The sequence below is a fragment of the Falco cherrug genome, chromosome 9 (genome assembly GCF_023634085.1).
Source record: "Falco cherrug isolate bFalChe1 chromosome 9, bFalChe1.pri, whole genome shotgun sequence".
Taxonomy (NCBI): Eukaryota; Metazoa; Chordata; class Aves; order Falconiformes; family Falconidae; genus Falco; species Falco cherrug.
The window spans coordinates 33,966,792-33,991,281 of NC_073705.1; the positions used below are offsets into that span (position 1 = coordinate 33,966,792).

The 24,490-nt window shown below is 43.7% G+C and overlaps 3 protein-coding genes across 6 annotated transcripts in view; 1 reads left to right on the forward strand and 2 right to left on the reverse strand.

Moving 5' to 3' along the window:
* Positions 1-287: 287 nt before the first annotated feature.
* Positions 288-5,482, reverse strand: LOC102052800 (beta-microseminoprotein). Its single transcript, XM_005446271.3, has 4 exons — positions 5,339-5,482; positions 2,207-2,306; positions 1,551-1,653; positions 288-674 (listed from the first exon to the last, which is right to left on the reverse strand). The coding sequence occupies exons 1-4, from the start codon at positions 5,339-5,341 to the stop codon at positions 545-547; spliced, it is 336 nt and encodes a 111-aa protein (XP_005446328.2). The 5' UTR covers positions 5,342-5,482; the 3' UTR covers positions 288-544.
* Positions 5,483-10,487: 5,005 nt separating this feature from the next.
* The window catches only part of LOC129736772 (uncharacterized), a 127,117-nt gene continuing 113,114 nt past the window's right edge, over positions 10,488-24,490 (reverse strand). The window contains exon 2 of the mRNA XM_055720178.1: positions 10,488-11,360. Within this exon, the coding sequence (XP_055576153.1) occupies positions 10,796-11,360 (565 nt within the window). The 3' untranslated portion in view covers positions 10,488-10,795. The remainder of the gene's footprint in view (positions 11,361-24,490) is intronic.
* The window catches only part of WASHC2C (WASH complex subunit 2C), a 41,929-nt gene continuing 34,292 nt past the window's right edge, over positions 16,854-24,490 (forward strand). For 3 of the 4 annotated variants that reach the window (XM_055720160.1, XM_055720163.1, XM_055720162.1), the window contains exons 1-10: positions 16,854-16,927; positions 17,009-17,122; positions 17,550-17,714; positions 19,267-19,332; positions 20,009-20,182; positions 20,839-20,932; positions 21,330-21,388; positions 22,205-22,252; positions 23,740-23,844; positions 24,365-24,452. In XM_055720160.1, coding sequence (XP_055576135.1) covers positions 16,883-16,927; positions 17,009-17,122; positions 17,550-17,714; positions 19,267-19,332; positions 20,009-20,182; positions 20,839-20,932; positions 21,330-21,388; positions 22,205-22,252; positions 23,740-23,844; positions 24,365-24,452 — 958 coding nt within the window. In that variant the 5' untranslated portion in view covers positions 16,854-16,882. The remainder of the gene's footprint in view (positions 16,928-17,008; positions 17,123-17,549; positions 17,715-19,266; positions 19,333-20,008; positions 20,183-20,838; positions 20,933-21,329; positions 21,389-22,204; positions 22,253-23,739; positions 23,845-24,364; positions 24,453-24,490) is intronic. The other variant, XM_055720161.1, reaches the window with a different exon arrangement.

Below are 24,490 nucleotides of genomic sequence, written 5' to 3' on the forward strand. Positions count from 1 at the left end.
CCTGCAGCAGTACAGATGTGCCCTGTGTGCTCTGAGTAGGAGCCATTGTACAGCATGCCCAAAACAGTGCATCCCTTCCAAATAATAATGGATTTTGACACCTGCCGAGCTAAAATGCCTGCTCTGACCATTGGCTAAAACAGAACCTGCAAAGCATGAAAGAGGCTTGTGCCAGGGCAATGGTGCACGGCATGTCAGTGTAGTTGGGCAAATGCATTCCTTTCTCCTAGACCTAGAAGGTGACTTTGCCTCATGTTATTACATAAAAAGAGAGACCACTATAAGCATTTCTGGATGTTTCATCTGGATTTATTGTATTCAAAAAAGCTCAGTGATACCATTGCAAGTAATGACAGAAATGAGACATTGTATTTCATTATGCATCTTGTTTATTGTATTAGAACAATTAGGAGATTAGAAGTGAGCTACTGAAGTACTCTCTCTTACCAGATCTCCCATGTCTTTGAGCTTCTCTGTGATGGCAAAGCATCTGTAGGAAAGGGAGGAATTCGACAGTGCAAAGAGGTTTGGAGCAGGCAGATTGTTAGCCCACACGAGAATAGACAAAACACTCCTTTGAGGGGTCACTCTTCTGCACCACGTCATAGTCACAGCTTTGCTTGTTGAAAACTACTTTACAATTCTCTTTGTCATAACCAATAGGAGTATGAAAGCTGTCATTGGCAAAGAGAAAGCAAATGTTAGTCTGAGAGCAATAAAATATTCAATGCTTCAGTGATTACAGCTTGAACTAATGCCGAGTGAGGTATCTCTGAAGTTATAGCTAAGACCAGCCTGCCTAGCTTGAGCCACACAGCTACAGCTTCCAGGGCCTCAAATGATGCCTTGCTGCACTGCACTGTGTAATATACCAGTATGCTCAGAACTAGCATAGGGTTTTCTAGCACAGCACTCTACAGTGTGACACAAGCATGGTCTTGGCATGTTCTACCTCTTTCCATTAATTTTTCATTATTGCCTGTTTAGAATGTGGTAGCCGTTTCCTTATAGAGTGTCACCTGAGCAAAGATGATGGTCATAATCAAGTAATTTCGGCCCTTTGAGAAGGTAGGATAAGAGGAAAGGAGCATGCTGGAGTTAAATACTTCAGAGCAGAGCCTTGTCACTCTAGGGTCAGCATATTCAGTGGAGAAAAACACCTCTGGAAAGGTATTTAGATCATCATAAGCCCTTTAAAGGAGCTTCACTTAAGTCCCTTATGGAACAAATTCCTATCTACCCCCTTGTCCCTGCTAAGGGAAGACCTAACTGCAGTGTAAGAGGGGTTCACAAGTTCCTAAAAATTAAAGGCAAGCACCAACCGGATGTGTCTGGAAGGACCTGTGTCCGCTCCCAGTCAGCAGAAAGTGAGCTAAGGTAAACACAGCCAAGGATCCAAATGATCAAGAGCTAGATGTGGCTTGCCCTCGCTCTGTGATATGGGTGAGGAGAAAGGCTCTCTTGTGCCCTTAGAAAGTCACTTATCCCCACCAAATGGAAAGCTGTGGGATTCCTATGGGCAATGATGCCACCAAGAAGTTCAAACTTACAGGGAACAACAATGCATTGATTCTCGGTTGCAGCTGCATCTGAAGCAATTTTCTGTCCTCGCAATCTCTCCAAAGTGGTATAGTTTTCCTTCCAGGATACACCCTGCATAAGACAGCAGCAAAACAAAGCATGTTCTTTGAAGTTCCACATGATGAAAAGTTTAAAAATTATCTCAAGTTTTCTGAAAATGCTTTTCCCAGCAACGGTAAAGAAGGAATTTTGTTCTCCAGGTAGTAACCTGGACTATTTTGAGAACCTGAGCTTGTTTCTTCTTCACTTGTTAAAGATAGTTTCAGTGTGACAGATCTGAGATTAAATGAGCAACCAAACAGCCAGGTCTGCCACCTGGCACCAGACTTTATTCAGAACTACTCTCAACTCCTGCATCAGCTTCATGTGTGTGTTTATATATATATATATATTCATGGAAGAGCAACAGAAACCTACCACCAACAGCAATAATATTGCTGCAACCATATCCAGTCCAAGGGAAGACTTTGGTTTTCCCTACTTTTGGTAACTTGATGCAGGACTCTCCTATTCATATCTTTCTGACGTCTCCCCCCTCCCTTGTATTTTGAGTCCTTACTGTCAGCTCCGCATAGAGCTGAGCTACCACAGAACAATCAAGTAAGAGGCCCTTCCCTGTTCTTACCTTTGCTGGCCTCCCCTGGCTTGTGGAGTTTAGAAAAGCAGTATGCATCACCCAGTGTCACTATGATGCCCATTGCAACAAGGAAAGCCAGAAATCTCTTCTGTAAAAGAGACATGAAGCCCATGGCTTGAGTTTAATTCCACTTTGATTATCTTTGTTTTCAAAAGCTAAGTCAGTAAACCTGAAGTAAAAATTAGAAATAGCCTTATGTGTACATTAAATTTTTCGAAAAGGGCACTCCAGATGTTTCACTGCATTGATGACTTTTTTCCTTTAGGTGGGAAGAGACAAAATGATATGACATAAACGTGTCAGCAGCATCACTCCCTGCAAAAGTCCAATCTCTAGAAATCACAAGAAGCTTCAATAGTATTATACCCTTGAAACCCTGTCGGACTCTTATTAGCACTTTAGTTATTGCCTTTGATCCAGATTTAGCTATTTCTTCAGAAAAATCACTGTCTGTATAGCATCCCATTCCTTCCTTTTTGGTACAGCAATTTCTCCACAGTTGGCAGTACAGTGGAGATCTCAGACCCCATTATATTCCAGTAAGTTTTTTTAAATAGGTAGCTGGGCAGAGAACAGAGACAGAAATTAGTGTCTTAGGGCAAAATTCCAGTGCTGAACCATTCTGCTTAGCACTGTGTGAGCCATCTTGTTAAACTATGCACACACAGATCTGGACGTGTCGCAGTACAGCCTTCCTTTTGTATAGTGGTGACAACAGCTTTTGCCTAGTTGCGACAACAGCTAAACATCTGTGAGAGCTCTTCAGAGATATTTGCTGGGACCTGCTTAACAGCCAGGACTCCTGAAAAAGCCTGCATAACTGCAGTGACAGTTATACTGGGGTAGAGGGACTGCAGAAGCATGAGGGAGCGCAGGGTTATTTTGACTGGTTGCTCAAACTAGATAACTTAAAGCAGAAGTTTAAGAATGGCCAGAGACTTAGAAGCAATGGAATTCTTTACATTTCTTGATAGCATGTGTAGATTAACATGAAAGGATCATAAAATTAGTAGATCTTTCCAAGTTACTGTTCTGAACTCCAGAGGATGTTGCTACTTGAAACTGGGGTTTAAAATGGCAGGGACAGGCTTTCTTTTCAGGCAGCTCTGCTGTCTGCTTGGTTACTTGAATCATGAACATGAAAAGACACTGAAAGGTCTTGAACCTTGGGCAGATGGTGACCCAAGGGGAATCTCTTCTGTCTGCTGTGGAAAAAACTTGCTATATTAATCCTTGGTGTGCTGCTTTCTTACAGGGATAAGGACTTTTATAGGGTAATGAAAGAGAGGAGGAGGCTCTGTGAAGTGGTCTGGGAAAGGTGTAATGCTTAATTTCCATAGCTGTTCTGTGATTTGGAGTTCCTGGGGCTTTAGGGTAGAATAAAGCCAGTTGCCATGCTAAGCACTATAGCCAGAATAACAGAAGTTAAAAAGAAAGACTGAAACTCTTGAATTGTGCTATTCTGTGGTGCCTGGCCGAAGGAAAATTGTTTAAGCAACTCCTGTTCTGTGAAGTTGTAGAATGTAACACTGCAGCTGGTCTCTGCTGAGGATCCATGTGCATTTGGCATGGATCTGTGGGGCTATCTGTGCTTTGCAGCTAGTGGGGGCTTTGTGAACTCAAGGCATTGTGGCTTTCCACAGAGGATCTCAACATGCTTGGGATACTCCTCACTGTGTATTATTCATCCATGTTGAGTTTGGTCGTGGTTTTCCTCCAAATTGTTTCAGGTGTTTGTAACAGCACAGGCCAGTTCTACTACTGCTGTCACTCATGTATTTATAGAAGAGACTAAAATCCTTCTTTTGCTATGCTGGGCTGTCTCCTGTGAATATTTATCCTTTGTTCACTCCAACATTTTTCCTTATCTTTCTCTTCCTAGAACTAGCAGTTAAATGAACTTGAGCATGCTCTTCTCCCTAAAGACCAAAGTTCTGGAACTTTCACTGAATCTAAACAGAAACAGAAGGGGTAGTCTGGGAGTCTGTGGTGTCTAATCACTGTCTGGATTAACCAATGCCGTTTGCTGGAGCAACCAAAGATATGTCAGCTAAGCAACAGACAGTCAGCAGTAAAGAGCCCATGCGTAAGTATGCTGAGCACAGAGGGTGTTGAACAGGTAAGAAAGCACTGGTAGAAACAGTATCCTTTACTGGAAACCTTTGTTAGAAATGGGAGAGGTTATTACAGTCACAGTGGTGTCAAGGGCTCTTGTCAGAGTTGTGTTGTTCTGGCCAGTCTCTGAGCAAGGCACTTCAAGGAATCTTCCCCCCCCCCCCCTACTTGTTTGCTCTCTTAAAAAGGGGGTGCCTCCAGCCATCCTGCAGAACAGAATCTTCCAAACTGGATTTAATGGCCTTTGAAACTGGGTGAATTATTGTGGAATGAGATACCAGATAATTTTGTTCAACTAAGTCTTGTCTGAGTATAGACAAGCCCTTAGGAAATCTTAGGCAGAGAAAGTAGTAGATGATAATTTCTCCCTTTATTTATGAATCTACATATACTACAGAAACTGCTGCCTCTTCTGTAAAATGTATGTATTTCCTGAGATTCTCATCAAAGGTAGTAATTGATGTCTATACCTTTGTGGATTATGTGAGCATAAATTTGAGGGAAACTGGGCCACAGGGCTTTATCTGTCTGTTTAGCATTACTTAACTGTTGATTCAGATTCACATTTGGAAGTTTGGGAGAGCTGAAACAGGAAACAACTTGATAGATCAAATAGAAATGTAGATGAAACACATTATTACACCTTTTATTGTAAAGGGACTATATTTCAAACTGTGTTTCACATCTAAAGGTTTTAAAAGCATGGTCCCATATGTTTACAAAATTCTGAATACTTTCACAAACATTTCTGAGAAAAGGATAATGGCAAGTGAAAGACAAGATATATGTACACAGTTTCTTGCAAAGAATTACAAACAAAGGACAAGATTTGCAGTAATCTTCACAAAGGTCTTACTTTCTTTGCATTTTGCATTTTTAAAATAGAATATATCCACGTTGGAAAATGTGTAATTATTATTCTCTTAAATACCCTTCTTTTTCAGTTTTAAAGCAAATTAGCTATCTGTATCCCCATTTTAAAAGAAATTTAAACCTTTGGCTTACCATTGTGGAATCCTTGGCTTACAGAGAGCTCCAAGCCTCCAGAAGAACTCTGCAAGTGCTTTATGTGGAATCTGAGAGCACGTATTTTATGGTTGAGCAATTCGAGTCTAGGGGAAAAAGCTTACTCAATTCAAATGCAGTTATGTTGACATTTCTGAAAGAAATCACTAAAATTTCACCAGCTGGCAATGAGAAAATGTTTGATTCTGTAGAGCACTGACCTGGGTAAAAGGTTGAACCCAGAACTTTGTATTCCTTGGAAGCATTGTGCTTAGATGAAATGCCTTTCTGACGAAATACAAGTACTGATAGCTAAGCTGTAGGCAGTATTGTACAGTTGGGGGATTTTTTTCAGCTATGGCAGGAAACGCTTGCTGACTATTTCTGCTTTTAGTGGGCTAGAATATGCTTAGACTAGGTAACTAGGTATTAATAACTTAGGGAGCTTTTGCCAGATCTTTGCATACTCATGCTTAATGCCATAGTGTGCTGTAAGATAACTGAAGGTACTTGGCCATTACCGGTATTAAAACCTCTTTAACATTTAGATCTTAGTTAAAGCTGGATCACACTACGTTTCTCTTTCTCCTCAAGTAAAATAAGGATTTCCTCTCAAATCAAAAGCCTGCTGTTGCTCCTGTGGGACTGTTCAGGCTTTGACCTGAATAACTGCGATAGAGTATATGATGTTACTGTGAGGGTGGTGAGGCACTGGCACAGGTTGCCCAGAGAAGCTGTGGATGCCCCATCCCTGGCAGTGTTCATGGCCAGGCTGGATGGGGCTCTGAGCAACCTGGTCTAGTGGAGTGGGGTTGGAACTAGATGATCTTTAAGGTCCAGTCTAACTAAGCCATTCTGTGATTCTATGATCAGTTTTATATGTGCAAAGTACTTTCACAAGCAGTGATAAATTTCAGAGTGCTAATCAAATACTCTGCCTTCTCCTGCAACCTCTTTTTAGAATGAAATAAGAGACTGTGGCCCTACCTATGTTTCAAAAAGACATTGTTACAGATGCTGGCAAGCAAATTTAAATTCATTCCTGAGGGAGATTTATCACCAGCTACAGGAAATTTGGCACATGATTTTCAGATTATATTTAGAAACTTTGGAAAAATAAATGCAATAAAATTTGGCTGTACTACAAGCTAAATTATTTTGGGCTTATTTTGCTTTTAAAGTAAATTAAACACAGAGCTGTAAATACTTTGGAATGGTGGCAAGAAAATTTGCCATTCATTTCTTCCTATGCACTATGTATTACTGAGTACTAATAACAATTAATTCAGGTTTTGGATGTATTCAATCCAAAGAATTCAAGAGAAGCAAAAAAATTTGAAGTATATCGCATGAAGCAATACCATGACTTTCTTGGAGGAAATGCTGAAGTTGAAGCCTGTGCAGGTTTGATAATCCTTTAGTAAGAAATACATAATTAATTAAAAGTTACTAAGCATTCAGTTTTACAGACAATACACTTGACTCTTTGTTGTTGTTGTTCTGATATAATCACTGCATGTTTTAAAAATTTCATTTCATGAAAGTCATGTTTATGTCATTGAGAAAATTCAATAAATTTCCTTTCTCATGCCTTGCTTCTGGCATACTAGGTAATAGTACTTTATCATCAAAATCTTCCTCTTGTCTGTACTTACAGTGTCAAGTCAGCTTATAACTTCTCTCGGGTGACTACAATGGTTCTGGTCTCCAGTTGTTCAGCACGGATTTCCTTTCATTCTTGTAACCCATTTCTGAACAGTCTCCAATCTGACAGTATCTCATTTCAAATCTGAGTACAGAACAAGGTATAAAAGCTTCTAAGTGCTGTGGAAATGACCCTAGATACTATGAAGGACATAATGCTTTTCACTGTATATATATCCAGGGATCACATCTGCTGTCTTAAGCACCATATTGTTCGATACAAAACATTTGCACTCTATCCCTGAACTTCTCTCAGGGGCACTGTTGTTAATGTAGATTTTAAGTTTTACAGAATCTTTAAAAATTCCTATTCCTACAAAATTTTTTAAAAAATAATCTCTAAAGCATTAAGTAAGCACCATTTATTTCACCACTTCACCAGACAACCAGACTTAGTCATTATTTGTCATATTAATCATTATTTGCAAAATCTATCGGCAATTATTTTATATTTTCTCCCAGATCACTTGATATAAGGGTTTCATACTAGTACAGAGAAACTACAGACAATGGGCACCAACCTATTGCACCAGTTTCACAGCATTCCCTTTCTTTCACCTGCCACGTCCAGGATTTGCTATCCCCAGGTCACTCTGGGCTTGACAGGAAATTTTATGCCAGTCCTTTTGTGCTTTTTGACAGAGAGCTCAAAGCAAGACTGTTTTTGCTTTCAAAGCACTTGCTAGGCAGAACACCTTATTCTTCTGCCAAGGAGTTCTTGATAAAGATGCTGGTGCCCTGCCAGCTGTGCTGCTGATTGTCTGCTGGTAGGCTGGCATGCCTCTGAATGCCTTTGAACCTTCTGCCTCAGGATATGCAGATCTTGCTGTAAAAGAATTCAATCTCTTCCTAAAGTCTTACATCTGACTACTTCTCCAATGAGTTTTCCAATCAATTCCAAGAACGATTGCTTCCATAGCACTGCAATAATTTGCTTTTTTCACCCGTTGTCATGTAGCATGAGGAGAGACAAAACTACTGACAAGCCATCCTATGAAAACTGTGTGATCCTTGTGATCAGCTCAGCTGTTTCTGATAATTTTCAATATTCCCATGAAGCTGATATAGCTGGGTTATGAAAAAACACAGGTTTAAGGTCTCCCTTTTCTGAATGCAAGACTACTAAAAAGCAAGAAACAGATTTAAGGCTTCATTAGCAGGACAGCTGCTAAGGATTTCATACTTAGATCTTTCCTAATTTTCCAGTTGAATGTTGCTAAACATGTCTAGTCTCTTTCAGCCTCTCAGGAAGTTTTCTCTGAAGTGTTGACACCTGAAGAAATCTCTGAAAAGGTTATCCTGTCAAGCTATTAAGGTATTATTTTTGTAATGGTTAGAAGTACTTTTATAGAACCTTCTAAAAGGCAGGTTGATTTGGGGTGATGGAAAGGAAGGTGGTGCCATTTAGCCTTGTCCTGTCCCCATAATCCTGCTTCATGATCCACTGGCAACTGACAGCTCAAGGTAGTCTATTGTTACCAGGCCGTTTGTAGAGTATGTTTTTAGAGCTGGAGAGAGAAAGAAAAGCCTAATTCCTCTGATTTCACTTCCAGGCTATTTAAAAATCTTTTAGTTAAATTGATGTAAAACCTAGTGGATGCTCTTCCTTTATTTTAAATGTAGTAAATGTAATGTTGATTTACACCTAGCAATAGGTTTAAGTAGTAGTTTGGTAATAGTACTTCATGTAAATTCCCTGTCAGCTAAAGAGAAACTGCTAGAGAGATTAATTTTAAGTGCAATTAAATGTTTTGCACTGGCTTAAATGAACTAATTTAAATTCATTACTGTTGAGGAGCTCTGGAATATAAGCAAGAGTTTAGAATAATGTTCTTGGAGTGAAACATCATAATCTGCTAGACTGGATTTGCCACTGTTGTGGTCAGGAGAGGCCACTTCTGTGTATCAGGATTGATGTATGCTCTGCAGCTGCAGTCTATCAGCAGCAATTGAAGTCATGATCCTTTAATAGCTTTAGATGCAATGTCAGTCTTATGGGAATTAAGTCTCTGAGTATGAATAAGTGTACACGTCACCTGGCAAGAATTCTTTGGAATGCCTCTAGAACTGCTCCACAGCTTTATTCCCTTTGTAGCTGCTTTCAGCTACTCATCTAAGTATGTATAAATCTGATGTATCCAGTTCCACATAAAAAGGAATATGCTTTTCCTTCCTTTTTATATGCAAGGTTCACGTTCAACCACACCAAGCTGTGTGGTGTAGTTGATACTGTAGAGGGAAGGGACACCATCCAGAGGGACCTTCACAAGATAGAGAGGTAGGCCCATGCAAATCTCATTAAGTTCAACAAGGCCAAGTGTGAGGTCCTGCACCTGGGTCAGGGCAGTCCTAAACATGGATACAGGCTGGACGATGAGTGGATTGAGAGAAGTCCTATGGAGAAGGACAAGAGAAACTGAATATGAGCAATGAGCACTAGCAGCCCAGAAAGCCAATCACATCCTGGGCTGCATCAAAAAACAGTGTGGCCAGCAGGCTGAGGGAGGTAATTCTCCTCTGCTCTTGTGAGACTCCACCTGGAGTACTGTGTTCAGTTCTGGGCTCCCAGCATAAGAAAGACATGGACCTGCTTGAGCAGGTCCAGAGGATGGCCATGAAGATGACCAGAGGGCTGGAACATCTCTCCTATGAGGACACGTTGAGAGAGTTGGGGTTGTTTAGCCTAGAGAAGAGAAGATTCTGGGGACACTTTATAGCAGCTTTCCAATACCTAAAAGGGGCCTACAGGAAAGATGGGGAAGGAGACTATCAGGGATTGTAGCGATAGGACACAGGGTAACAGTTGTAAACTGAGAGAGGGTAGATTTAGGTTAGATATTAAGAAGACATTCCCTACTGTGAGGCTGGTGAGGCACTGGCACAGGTTGCCCAGAGTAGCTGTGGATGTCCCATCCCCGGCAGTGTTCAAGGCCAGACTGGACAGGGCTTTGAGCAACCTAGTCTAGTGGAATATGTCCCTGCCCATGTCAGGGGAGTTGGGACGAGATGATCTTTAAAGGTCCCTTCCAACCCAAACCATTCTATGATTCTATGTTCTTACTTTCCATCAAAAAAGCTTTTGCTTTCAGATCCTGCACAGCCAGAGGGCAGATGTCCTCATGGTGGATTAATACTCAATGAGAGACCAAATATTTTGCAAAGCTCACTGCTTTTTCCATAGAACATCCATGTATCATGCAGATAAATATTTGCTCATGTCACACAGATAACTAAAGCTCACATACATTACAAATATAATTTTCAGTATAGATTCAAAGCCTACTGAGAAAAGTTGCAGAACTCCCATTAACTTCTGCAGCCAGATGAGATCTTAGTGCTTTGCTTGATTCATGCCCTTAAGTTTATCCTCAGCTTTAGCCAAGTGGGTAGTTCCATTGTCTCTAGTGGAGCCACTCCTTGTTCTCAAGTGCACACCTTGAAAGGCTTTGTTGTATCTAACCTGGAATGTAAGTTCACAGTCATTCTGGCTCTGTGTTGCTTTATCAACTATGATATATCAATTGATATTAAAAGTTTAATTTCTTAACTTGTTTACAAAACTGGGAGGGTAGCACTATTCTACCAGTCCTGTGAGTTTCATGTTTCAAAGCTTTGCTAAAGACTGAAGTAGAATGCTATGGGACTGTGATTCAGAAGCTTTTTTATTTTTTCATTCCATTACTGACTTGATGCATGGCTTTGGGTTCCTCCCTTAAATGTGTCAGAGATTGAGAAGTGGCTGATTGTCATAGCTCAGAGGGTTGTGACCAGCAGCACAGAGCGTAGCTGGAGGCCCGTAGCTAGCGGTGTTCCCCAGGGGTCAGTACTGGGCCCAGTCCTGTTCAACTTACTCATCAGTGACCAGGATGAAGGGACAGAGCTACCCTCAGAGCGTTTGCAGGTGACACAGAGCTGGGAGGAGTGGCTGATACACCAGGAGGCTGCGCTGCCGTTCAGTGAGACCGGGACAGGCTGGAGAGCCGGGCAGAGAGGAACCTGATGAAGTCCAGCAAAGGCAAGTGTAGGGTCTGCACCTGGGGAGGAACAACCCCATGCACCGGTACGGGCTGGGGCTGGCCTGCTGGGAGGCAGCTCTGCAGAGAAGGACGTGGGAGTGCTGGTGGACAGCAAGTTGCCCACGAGCCAGCAGTGTGCCCTGGTGGCCAAGGCAGCCAGAAGGACCCTGGGGTGCATTAGGAGGAGCATGGCCAGCAGGTCGAGGGAGGTGATCCTGCCCCTCTGCTCTGCGCTGGGGAGGCTGCAGCTGGAGTGCTGTGTCCAGCGCTGGGCTCCCCAGTCCAAGAGGGACAGGGAACTGCTGGGGAGGGCCCAGCGCAGGGCTGCAAAGATGATTAGGGGATGATCCAAGTGGGTTTTGAATATCTCCAGAGAAGGAGGCTCCATATCCTCTCTGGGCAGCCTGTGACAGGGCTCTGTCACCCTCAAAGTGAAGACGTTCTTCCCCATATTCAGAAGGAGCTTCCTGTGTTGCAGTTTGTGCCCGCTGCCCCTTGTCCTGTCGCTGGGCACCACTGAAAAGAGCCTGGCCCCGTCCTCTTGGCACCTGCCCTCAAGATATTTGTAGACATTGACAGGTCCCCTCTCAGTCTTCTCCAGGCTGAGCAGGCCCAGCTCTCCCAGCCTTTCGTCACAAGGGAGATGCCCCGGTCCCCTCACTGCCTTTGCAGCCCTGCGCTGGGCCCTCCCCAGTAGTTCCCTGTCTCTCTTGGACTGGGGAGCCCAGCGCTGGACACAGCACTCCAGCTGCAGCCTCCCCAGCGCAGAGGAGCCAACTGAACTGAACCGAGTCTATCAGCCTGGTTATTTTTTTCCTGCTTACACAGTAACTTATTGCAGTAAGTCATTTGACTTAGTACATAGCAGCAAGGTCTTTTAGGTGACGTGGGTTATTTTAGTCTGCTTATTTCTGACACACAGGCTACAACTAATTATTTTGAAGGCAAGTTGATTTTGAATTCCCTGAAATGAATAAAAACACTGGTCGGCAAGTGGTGTGTTCTGTCCTTGCATTAATCAGCAATGAATCCCAAGCAGGAGGAGAAGTACCTCTGTGGGCTTCAGGCTCCTGTGCTGCAGACACTCCTTTCTACATGATGCACCAGAGACTAAGGCATCTTCAAGCCCTGACTTCACTTGTCTTCCCCAAGTCCTTTTGCAGCCTGCAGGTAACACAGGTGCTGGGACTTTCTCTTAGAGGCTGGGGAGTTCTGGTAATTGCAGGGCTTGGACAACCATATCTCTCCATGTCTCTACCAAGCCATACAACACAACCTGTGCACGAAAATAAGGAGTCGCAGGGAAAATTAAGAACAATGCACAAACTGTGTTGGGGTTCTTTCTTGTGTGCTAAAAAAGCTTCTTTGTTTTAACTGTAACTTGAGTTTTTGTTTGCATCCTGTTCTCAAGTTATAAAAACATATTTACTTTCTGTTAGCTATTGGGAAAGCGGGCTGTGGTATTTTCTTTCATTTTGTACCTTGTAAATATTTGTGAGTTTAACCAAGTGCTGTGTCTGTTTAAGCTTTTGTTAGCACTTCCAGTATAAGGCAACAGAAAGCAGTACTTCTGCCAAAGTTTCTAGCCACAGGAAAAAAAAAATACCTAGGCTAGCTATGTGGCATATTATTACCCAGATTATGAAGAAGAATTATATTTAAATTTATATTGAATGTCACACAAGCCTTGAAGTCTTTGTCCACTGTAAACTGTAATTTCTTCACAGACAAGTGCTAATGGGAATTTAGAAGCTACTTCACACAAACAGTTTAAAAAATATAAGTAGAAGAGAAAGATCAGATCCTCCTAATGATCCTGTATGAATAAAGAATATTTCTTGTTATTTCATAATCTGCGTATGTGTGTTAGAAATCATCCTGTCTTTAATAGAGTTGCATATGCCCAGCAGTGAATAGGTATAGCATACACAATACCTCCCTTAAAGCTGGCCATGTTGTTTATAGAGATATTTTCTGGACAAAACAATCTACTACTTGGTTTGAGAGTAATCAGGATCCACTTCTAATGAAAATGTTTGCTTTCAGCTTTGCAGACGTTGTGAAGAGACAGTAAGCTGCGATCATACATAACAAGTATGCAATACTCGCCTCCAAATTATTTTCAGGGTTGCATTATCTTGTCTTTAGTCTTCTACAGCCATTCTGCAGCTGCTAAAAATTCTGTGCAGCCCTATATAGGCCTGTGGAAATTATTGTGGGTCCCCACTGGGGACCAGGTCCAGGGGAAGGAATGGGTGTCAGCTTGTCCAAGAATGTAAATACTAGATTTCCTCTGCTTTGCAATTCCTTCTTGTGCTGGTGTTCACAGATGTTTCTTTGTGGACATAAAGAATAAACTTTGAGGCTAATACAACCCATGCTTAAACTGGTGGATTAAGGAGTCCTAGCGTGCTTTTTGGTTTGGATAATTCCAGCTGTTCATACTACCCCTCCCACCACTTTTTGAACCCATTCCATGCCTTGTTTCACAGTGAAGGTTCTTTTTTGTGTATTAGACAGAAAGAAAGGTTCTTTCTTCCTGGGATCTACACCAGGAGAAAGCCATCCAGATTGCTAAAGCACGGAATCTCTAAGTATGCCAGGATTAGCCCCCACTGCTCAATCCAAACTCTGCTGATTTCATTACTACACTGAGGAGGCAAACTACAGGCACATATTGACATCTGTATCCTCAACTTCTGGGAAATTCCAGAACCAGGTCTAATTTCTGGCATATCCTCAATGCCAGGTTTGTATGTAAGCAAGTTTTCACAGCAGAGCCACAAACTTTCATTACTATTGTCTCCACTTTTAAGTGTTGTCTTATCAGAACTAACCAGCAGGATTTATGGTCTGGCAGCAGTCTGGGGTAGTAAATTTTTAGACAGAGCTAACAATCAATTTCTGGATAGGCAGTGGCTTTTTCCACTATGGAGCAACACTGCAGAACACAGACTGAAGTAGGACCGGGAAGAGATCCATAAAGGTTTGTTTCCTCTTGCACCATGTCTGCACAATTATAGCATCCCATTATGCTGTGCTAGCCCTTCTCCAGAAACTGGAGGGCAAAGGAGAGCAGCAACTGCAGTATGTGCTATGCCTCTCACATCTGTCTTGTGTATATTTTCTTCAGACCCTTTGAGTCCTGTACTCTGGCCCACCTCTGCAATCCACAGGGGCCTTCCAGTAACCTGACTGCCTGAGCCTGCCTTAAACAGTTTTATTGCAGCCTTTCAGAGTCCCACCAAGAGACCTCTGGCTCATTTCACACTGCTGCAAACACACAAGGCTAAGCAGCTGCATGAGAGTGGCAGATTACAAGAAACACTGCTCTGCTGTAACTTCTGTCCTTGTGGCCGTGCAGGAAAGACTTGTACCCCAAACTGGTTCAGAAGACCTTTGCCCTGCTCTGGAAGGTCCTAGGGAATCTGCCCCTAGGGACCTGCACAGGCACAGTTCTCATAGAATCATTAAGGTTGGAAAAGACCTTTAAGATCATAGAGTCCAACTATTAACTGCATCCCTAAATACCTCCAGGGATGGTGACTGAACCTCTTCCCTGGGCAGCCTGTTCAGGTGGCCACATACAAGTAGCAAGTGATGCCACAGAGCTAAGGCATGCTGTAAGCAGGGATATCAGAGAGCTCAGCTCTATGCAGTCTTACATGTTCTGGTTCTTAATAGGCAAATCAGTCCCTGATGACATATGTGATTTTTGATACCTTTACCTTGCATATTAGCTTGGAAAGTTCTGAGGGGAACAGCAACTTATTTTTCTTGTTGCCATCTTCTCTCTAACCTTTAAAAGGAACCTGTCTAAATTCCCCTCTAAAAGGAGTTTTAGGGCTGAAATGCTTTTTGGGACCCTGCCCGTACTGTTTAGGTTGGGACTCCTAGAAAGCAGATTTTTATTGTGCCATTCATAGCGCGCTCTCCACTCAGGGACTGGTGTACGTATCATAGATAAACAATTTCCCCAAAGGGAACATTCAGGTTCTATGTTGCTGTCTTTTTTTTTTAAATGGAAACTAATCTGCAAGACCGCCAGACCTCAAGCTGTCTGATAGTAAGACCCAACATTTTTCAGCATCAGTAGGCAGAGCATATAGACCTCACATTTGTAATGCACAAAGTTCTGGGCAGTTGAACTTTGTGATAACAACAAAGGAATTGTTGGATTTTATTCCACATTTTGGTGAATATGGAAAGTAACTAAAGGCAAATTTTTCTAGTTTTTGGAATGTTGCGGTGGAAGGAACTATGGCAAAACACTAAAAGCCTTGGAGAATAATTTCAGATTAATCCCATCTGTGTGGTTTTTAACAACCTTGCTCAAGACATTGTTGTGAAACTAGCCTAGGCTAATACTTGTACTTTGTTAGTTTCTGCTTTATTATCTATATTAAAGTTCTTTATTATCTATATTAAAATTCTTTAAATTCTACTAGGGTTGAAGGTCTGAGCTAGTTCAGTAGTGCTATCTTGTTATAGAATCACAGAAAAATAGAATTAAAATGAATATGATGATACTTTGCTTTTAGAAGTTCTTATGTCCCTAATCTAGCAATATCCTTCAAGTATCTGGATGTAGCCATAAAATGTCATAAAAATATGAGAACCTGGAGATCTTGGGCATTTTTTCTTATTTACATTGGGAACATAAGTAAGAAGTAAATCACCCAGTGCCCTGGTTCCTCGCAAGGTCTGCTGTGGTATCAGTGCAGTCAGGTGCAGTAAGTAAATAAACCACACACGCTAATATCAAGGGCTGATCCAAATTGACCACTTCCAATGAATTCTTTAGTTACCAGCTGGAAGAACAGATGATTTTATTGTAATTTCCTTTCTGGTTAATTCACGTGTCATAAAGAACATTTTACAAACAGTTTTATGACAAGTTTTTTCAATCCATTGTAAAAGAATGACTCAGTGAGAAAGTTAAGAGTGGGTGTCTGACCTGCAAAGCCCCAGCACCAACTGGCTGTGAATCCCAATTTGGCGATTTGCACGGTGCATTTATTTATGTTAGTGTATATAATGTTTCGTTCTAGCAAATCCTGGAATTCTGGTGTGGGTTTATTAAGATTCCTGACTTGTAAGTCTTGCACTTCCTTTCGTCCGAAAAATAGGAGGAAGGAGCGTCTCTCCTTGCAAGGCTTGGCCGGCATCGGCGTGGCTCGTTGCAGTGCTCCAGCAGGGGGCGCTGCAGCGCTGCAGACAGCTTGCCGCGGCCTGCCGGCCCTGCCGCCGGCCCTGCAGCCTCTGCCGGCCCTGCCGCGGGCCCTGCCGCCGGCCCTGCTGCTGCTCCCGCCGGCCCTGACTTTGCTCCCAGCGTAGAGCGGGGACCCCTGTGCCCGTCCCCGTTCCAAGTCACGCGCGGTCCCTCGGTCAAGGGCGCCACGCCCGCGAAGCAGGTGCAGTGGTCGAAACCACCTCCCGCCCGGCAATTCGCCGCCCCTGCCCGGGCGAGATGCTCCTCGCCACCGGCAGGAACACCGGCGTGAGATCTTTCCCCAGCTGCGAGCCAGCCCAGCCGGCTTGGCTCAGCCACCTCCCGGGAGCTGTTCGCTGCCGTGGTTGACTTAGGACCGGGTGGGGGCCGGGCCGGGCCGGGCCGGGGTTGGCCTGCGGCCGCCGCAGACCCGTGTGGCACTGCCGGCGCCCCGGTGCCCCGCTCAGCCGCCCGCGCTCGGCCAGCCGCGGCTCGGGGCTCCCCTCCGGCGGCGGGACGGAGCGGCCCGGCCGCGCGCGCCCCCTACCGCCCTGCCCGCGCGCGGGCCGCGGGGCGGGGCGGGTCACGTGGCAGCGCGCAGCGGGGCGGCGGATGGCGCCGGCGGGCGTGGGGGGAGCAGCGCGGCCCGCCGTCACGGTGAGCGTCGCCCGGCCGGAACGGGCCGCGCCGGAACGGGGAGCGGCACCCGCTCCTCGGCTCACTGTCCTTCTCCCGCAGATGAACGGGGCCCCGCGGGACGCGGCGGAGCCGGCGCCGGTGTGGGAGCGGCCCTGGTCGCTGGAGGAGATCCGTAAAGGCAGCCAGAGCTGGTCCTTGGCCTCGGACGCCGGGGTGAGCGGTGCGGACGGTTCCGGGCCTAAGCCGGGGCCTGAGTTCCGGGCCTGAGCCGGCGGCGGGGGCAGCGGGCGGCGGCGCCCCCCGCCCAGCACCCCCAGGCCTCGCCGGGCCCGGCCGCCTCGGGAGGGCGCGGGGGGTGCAGCCCCGGTAGGGCCCGGCGGCCGCCAGGCTCCCACACGGCATTAACCCTCCGGGCCGGGCGGGCCAAGGCGGAGAGCCGTCCCGGAGGGAAGGGCGGGATGCGGGGTGGACGGGGGTGGCCCTGGGTGCGCGGGGGGTGCTGTGATGTGGGCGCTGTGATGTGGGCGCTGTGTGTGCTGATGCGGGCTTGCAGCGTGCGCTCGGCTCTGCCCGCGTCGTAAACGGGGCCGAAAGAAAAAGGAGCTGGATGCTGACTGCCGCTTCCCTCTGCTGTGCACAGCTTCTGCGTTTTCTGCAAGAGTTCTCCCAGCAAACCATTTCCAGGACGCATGAAATCAAAAAGCAGGTAGATGGATTGATTAGCGAAACAAAAGCCACGGACTGTCGCCTTCACAACGTCTTCAATGACTTTCTTATGTTGTCCAATACGCAGTTCATAGAGAATGTGAGTATGTTCTTGTGCTTCAAACATCGGTGTTGGCCCTCGCTGTAATGCGGAGAAGTGATTTGACTTTTTGGCAAGTCTGATGTTAATTTAGAGATGAAATGGCTTTTAATCCCTTTTTAAAGGGTGTCGTAGTTCCTTTGTGAGTGATGCACTATGCAAAATCGGCAGATTCGTTTTTGCCTCTTTTGAGGAACCTTCTTTCCTTGTTTATATGTGATATGGAGATCAGAGCTTTCATTTTAGCACTATGAATGAGTTAGTACTGTCTAAATATGAGGAATGTTGTATGATGCTGTACATTTGCCCAGTGATGTTATTTTACGCTAAAAGCGGTTGGTATTAAAGACGTTGGACTACAGGCAAGTTATCTGTTATGTTTGGTTGTGACGAGCATATTTATTGGTTAACGTTCCCCCTTCGTGACTATTGCTATTGTAGGAAGGTGAAAACTAGACTTGAAAGCCTGCTACGACATTATGTTGCTAGGAACGTATGTATAATTAAGATGTAGAGCTTTAAGTCTTTCAGATTTGTGGAGGGGTTTTTTAGCACTGTGAGTTTTATTGGGCATTTTGTTTTGATCAGCATTGTTGTCAGGCCACACGTGTCATCTGAAGCCATGATGCTATTATTGGAAGGTGCTGATAGAGGACAAGACAATGGAAACCTGGATTTCAGTTGTGGGTTTTTCTGGTGGTAGCGGAGGGGGGTGGTTTCAGAGCTGCAGTGTCTTTTCTGGCCTACCTTTGCTGTTCAGCATAATGATTCTGCTGAGAACAGTTTGTACCAAATGTCTTAAATCTTGGGTGCTTGAAGCTGTTTGTTTCTGAATTTATCTAAATTGAGAACTAGAAATGAGGAGACCTATTTCTCTGTGCACTTAATGTGAAAATCTGTCTCTTCCCAGGGGATAACTGCACCTTTGAGAGATTTGGATTTAGGTTTGCAGGTTCAAGGGAGGCTTTTTATTCCCTTGTGTCTCTTTGTAGCTGATTCTACAAAAGCGTGCTAAAATTGCTGGATGGGAGGGATAAGCAGAACAAACTGAAGACTAAGGGATGATGTGAACCTCTGTAAGTATAGGAAAAGGGTAAACACTAAAGAAGGAAACCTACTAAATTGCAGAAAACAAAAGGAAAATTGACAGACCATAAGTAAACTTAGGTTTGACTTTGAAGGTTTCTAGAATAGTTTTATGTTAAGGGGGGGGGGGGGGGGCAGTTAAAACTGCTGCTTTTCAACATATTCAGGTCAATCAACAGGGTTAAATGGTCAACTTGTCTTCTACTGCAGTGACATTTGCAGTCTTGAATTACTTCCGTTGGGTTGAGAAGCTGCCTGGTAGTAACTTCAGGATGACTTCAATGCATGGAGGAGGCTATGAAGGGGCTATGGCATCATCCATGGCTGCTTTTTGAAAATGTGTAGTGAATTAATGAGTAATTAATTGCACATTAACACTGTATTTTATTTTGTTGGTGGTGCCTGTGGTTTAGCCCCTGCAGCAGCATGTTGTTCTTACTTGAATCCATTTTGCTTGACTTTTTAGAGAGTATATGATGAAGAAGTGGAAGAGCCTATTCCCAAAGCTGATGTTGGAGACAAATCAGAGCAGGTAGTTAATTTAAGCTGCCTTGAGTGCTGGCAGTATTTTTGCAGCTGTTGTCTACTTTCTCATTTTCAAACTTATTTTGCAGACACGTACAGCTTACAAGCCAAGCTGTTCCCTTTCTCCTTGAAGTCTCTCTGTTGGATAGTATATTTCATTCAAACATAAAGTTGACAGGAACATTGGAGGCTACTAGTGTATGATAATCTGTTAGGGCCTCCCCAAGCTCAATACTATGTCCAGTAGACAAGACTTATGCATTGATTTTTCAAATGGCTCTGCATGGTTTTTTCAGCAAGAGAACTGAGGCCTTGGGCGTTCTTACTGAATTCAGAGGTAGTGAATTGGCGAAGCAGAATCTGACTGCAATTCCCAGGGACATAAACTCGGAGAGCTTTATATATACACAGTCTAGGTGTGTTTTACCATCTATATTCCCTTGATGGGACTGTAGCACAAATAAGATAGTACTGTGTTGGCATGGATGTTTAGAACATCTGTGTTTCTGGGAGTAATAAAGGTTAAGTCAGTCAAGCAAAAAAAGTTTCTGAGGGTCTTTCTGTTACTTACAGTGAAGAAGCTTTCTTTGTACTAATTTGAAGTTAAAATTTTGCATGCGTGTTGCAGTGAGATTGAGTCTTGAGTAAAATGCAATGAGAGTGTGTTGTTCCTGTTACTAAAGGAAAAGACACGGGAACAAAAAGAAGCTGATCTGATCCCCAAAATCCAAGAAGCAGTGAATTATGGGTTGCAAGTTCTGGACAGTGCGTTTGAACAGCTAGACATCAAAGCAGGCAACTCTGACTCAGAAGAAGAAGAAAGTAATGAAAGGGTGGAACTGATACTGGAGCCAAAGGTACAGAGACCTGTTCTTGCTGGGGGCCTGGGTTTGTGTTTTGCTCTGCTGGACTTGCTTTTTGCTTCTGTCCGCGGTATCACTTCATTGGTAGAAAGTCAATATTCATTACCTGAAATGAGGATTTGATGACTACATCTGAATAAGTGCTTCTTGCTGAGCTATTCCTTGTGTAGCCTGTTTGTCTTGCAGTTGGGTTAGCGTTAAGGTGTGGCACCCTAAAGAGACTTAGTTTAATGGCAGTGAACTTGGAAAGGGAAGCCTCGGTTCTGGGGGAAGTGGGACCTTTACATTTCACACTCTTTAGGTACAAACCATATCTTCATAGGTGGTATTTACTGTCACAGTGATTAGGAACCCTAGGTGCAGGATTTGGGGTAGGACTGATGCCTGCAAGTCTTCTGTTAGATGATGCTTAGAAAACAAGTTGGAACCAGACAAATAGAAGTAGCCCCCTTCTCTGGCAGTATTAAAAAGTAATAAACCTCATTTGGCCCACCCAGTTGCGTGCTGACTTGGAGCATATGTCTGGTGGGACTCTCTTTAAAGAAGCTCGTATTTTCCTTGAGTTAAAACAAAGGGTGTAAGACTTCTGTGTTCATTGGCAATGAAGCTGTTCCTAGGCGTCAGTAAGACCTGATGCTGTCTCTTTCCAGGATCTCTATATTGACAGGCCTTTACCTTACTTGATTGGCTCTCAGCAGTTTATGGAACAAGATGATGTTGGCCTTGGAGATCTCTCTAGTGAAGGTATGTCCTGGCATGGTCTTTTACTCGTATGCAAGTAACTAGTTCCTAACCTGAGATTTTGGTCTGTTTTAACTCACAGCTTGGGTTATACTGCATAGTGGTTTTGTATGTTTAGATGCACACTGTAATTAGCTGGGGAAAAAAATGTGCATTGTGCTGTAACAACCACTTTTCCAGCATGCAAAGCAGTAACTTCTCAGTAAATTGTGCTCTGTATATTAGAAATGCAAAATGCTAGCAGCCTTCAAAGGTCTTCCAAACCACTCTCTCTTCCACCTGATATTTAGTTCTCTTCACAAAGCCTTTAAAGTTGCTGTCGATAACGTTTGATGACCACATTGCTCTTGTGCACAGGTGTCGTGTCTGATCCTAACTTTTCTGTTTCCATTTAAAATAGAAGGATCGGTAGACAGTGATCGTGGAAGTGTAATTGACAGTGAAGAGAAGGATGAAGAGGTAAGTGACAAGTAACAGAGTACCAGCTACTTTGCACAAGCATTTATGAGTCCTTGGTTGCGTGTGAGGCCATTAACTACCTTGCTTTTTCACACGGGGTCTCAAGATAGTACTGCACAATGTCTGTGCCCTGTGTTGGTTGTGGTAAATGTTTTTGCTGCTATTCTTATACAGTAGTTTCTTCTGCAGCTTTTCAGGGGAGCAGTAAAGTGGTGTTAGCTCTAATTCCCATTATAGTAGAATATTCCAAACTGAAGTGGTTTATTCCAGTCTGATTTCACTTTGTGAAGTGAATCAGATTCTTATCAAGAATTGCATTTATGGGGAACAAATCTGTGGTATATTAGTTACAAAGAAACGGAATGGAGACTTAACAGGAGCAAGTTTAAAGGTTAAGTAGGTGTCAGTAATGCATCTCCAGGCTTTGCCTCTTAAATCTTCTGCAGTGGACTTCCAATTTCTGATATGTTTTGCCTGCCTTGGCTGGGATGTCTCTGCTTTGTAACTGTGCTATGGAAGCACTCCCTTTTTGCTGAGGAGTTTGCTTTTAGCCTCTTTGCTCAATTAAAGTTAAATCCCTTTTGAGTTACTCAAATGCACTGTCAGATGGAGCTTGCTGTCTTTGTTAAATTAATGACTTTCTAGTGAGCTCCATTCATAACAATGGTCAGTGGTAAGGAAACAATTCTTTGGTCAGGTCATGGTGAGGAGATCCAAATATCCAAACCTAAGCAAGTCCAGAGTTTCTGAGCCCTCTCCCTTAACCATTGGATGAAGTAATGTGTGATACTTTTCTTTGGGTCTTTTGTGTTCCAGGAGACAGATGATGAATTTGGAAATCCTAGTGAAGATGAGCAAAAGACGGTATGGTTATACACCCTGGTACATACCTGAGAGACTTTCCAGGTTTGACACACTGAGGATGCAAGGAAGAGGCAATAAGACAGGGGTCCTCAAAGTACGGCCCGCGGGACGGATGTGGCCCCCCAGGGTCCTCAATCTGGCCCCCAGTATTTACAGAACCCCCCGCCCCCCGCTGGGGGTTGGTGGGGAAACCAAGCAGCCGCAGATGGCTGCCTGCTACTTCATCCGCGCGCCGGCCCCCTGGTTAAAAGGTTTGAGGACCCCTGCGATAAGAGCTCTAGACAATTAACTATTAAAAACTTTGGTTAAGCCTGATTTGTATAACTTGGGGAAGGTTGTCCTGGCCAGATGGCTCTGTGTTGTGAAATTGAACCTGGGTTGGGCTTAAAGACACGCTTGCAAGCCATCATTAGATGAAATACATATGTGGGATGGCATTACCTGGTGTGTCTTTTCCTCAGAGATTACTTTGATGCCATGAGAGTTCAAAGAAACTACCCAAAGAAAACTAGGTTCCTGTGGGATTATTTGGTCTATAATTAAAATTCTAAACTTGCTATGCAGGAAGGAAGGAATGGTGCAGTTTGGGTATGACATGAAATCAAAGCTGTGAACAGTATTAAATGTTTGAAAAATATGTCCATTTGGATAACAAATTAAAATGAAAAACTGAAGCCTGACTTTAGTTGGTAGTAGGAGAAAGAATCCTACCCATGTTTAATGTGCCACTGCAAAAGACTTTTACGTGGGGATCCTCAATCCAAAATGATTTACTGCCAAAACACAAAGTTTCAAAAGGCAACCCTTTTTTAATCTGTGTGTTAATAAACCAATGTTACAGAAGCACTCAGATGTTACACTAACCTTCATAGGGTAATTTTGTATGCCTCATGTGTTTTCAGATGAGCAATTATCTTTGGGTTCTTGGTGATCTAGTTCAGTTCTGGGCCCTTGTCCATGCCAGCCCTGAGCTCACCATTCACTTCATCTTTTTAATCCCCTTACTGACATGACTGAAGCCAAGATGTGGGCATGTGTTGTTTGTCATTCTGCTATCCACCTCGGGAATCACTCAAGACAATACAGTTGTTACCTAGCTAATCACAAGTTCCCAATTTAAGGCTAAATACTAGGTCTTTAGTGGAGAGGAGTTCATAACTAAGGGAAGCAGCACAGCCCAAGTACTTAAGGCTCATGTGTAGTAGCCGTATGTTCCTTGTGAGGAGAGCCTTAGCGTCCTCAGTTGCACCTCTGGTCCAGAAATGTTCAGTGACACAGCACAGAGGTGTACTAGAGAATGCATCAATTGCTTGGAGCTAAAGGGACTCCTTCCTTACCTCTCAAAAGCTGTGAAGTACCCCAAACTGGCTGAATGTTTCCCTCCTTTCAGTAGGTTTGCTTTGAATATGTTACCTAAGCAGATGTAGTTTTGTGCTTGTTTTATATGCCAACTTCAGGAGAACACAACAGGGTATTATTGTTTTTAGAAGACGGCACAAATGAGTGATGAAGATGATTACGACGGCGGTGATCTTTTTGACTCAGACAAAGAGGATGATGAGGATGGAGGCTTGGATGAAAGCACAAGGCCTGTAAGTAATTGTTGCCTCCCTGGAGAGAAAGATTTGACTTCTCTCATGAAAAATCTGTCCTTAGAAGGATTATAATAGTAGTGCTCAGTTATCTGGGATAAGATCGTGTAAAAATCCTGAATGGTCTTTCAACATGGTTGTTCAGGCTTTACCCATTTAAACTAGGGGACTCCTGCACCCTAAGATGGCATTGAAGCTGTCTTTAAAGGTCATTAAAAAATATACTTGTTGCATTTGTGTGCGGTAAATGCTTCTTGCTTGTCCTGCTCCCAAAATGAGGTGACATTAAAGATTATGTGGTCATAAGGAACTAGAAATGGCTCTTTTTTTCTCTTGATGCATAATCTTTTAATTGCTTTCTTGATAGAAAGGTGTATTGCTTCTTCTGAGGGCTTCAATCAAAGTCTAGACAGGATATTGTACACATGAGGCTGTAGAATACAATATTTATAATTGCAGTTGCTTCAAGTTGGTGACTGGATTTTATATAAAGAATATGCTGCTGTTTGTCCCTACTCAGAAACAGAAGAGACCAACATCATTTGCAGATGAGCTGGCAGCCCGAATCAAAGGAGAACTACTAGTCAAACAGGATGAAGAGCGTTCATGTAAGTTAGCTCTTTAGTTCTAGAAAGTGCTGGTGAGA

Coding starts and splice junctions, on each gene's coding strand:
- LOC102052800 (XM_005446271.3), bottom strand. Junction 1,654..2,206: donor GCCAGGGGAGGCCAGCAAAG/GTAAGAACAGGG, acceptor TGTCTTATGCAG/GGTGTATCCTGGAAGGAAAA. Junction 675..1,550: donor TCAATGCATTGTTGTTCCCT/GTAAGTTTGAAC, acceptor TGCCAATGACAG/CTTTCATACTCCTATTGGTT.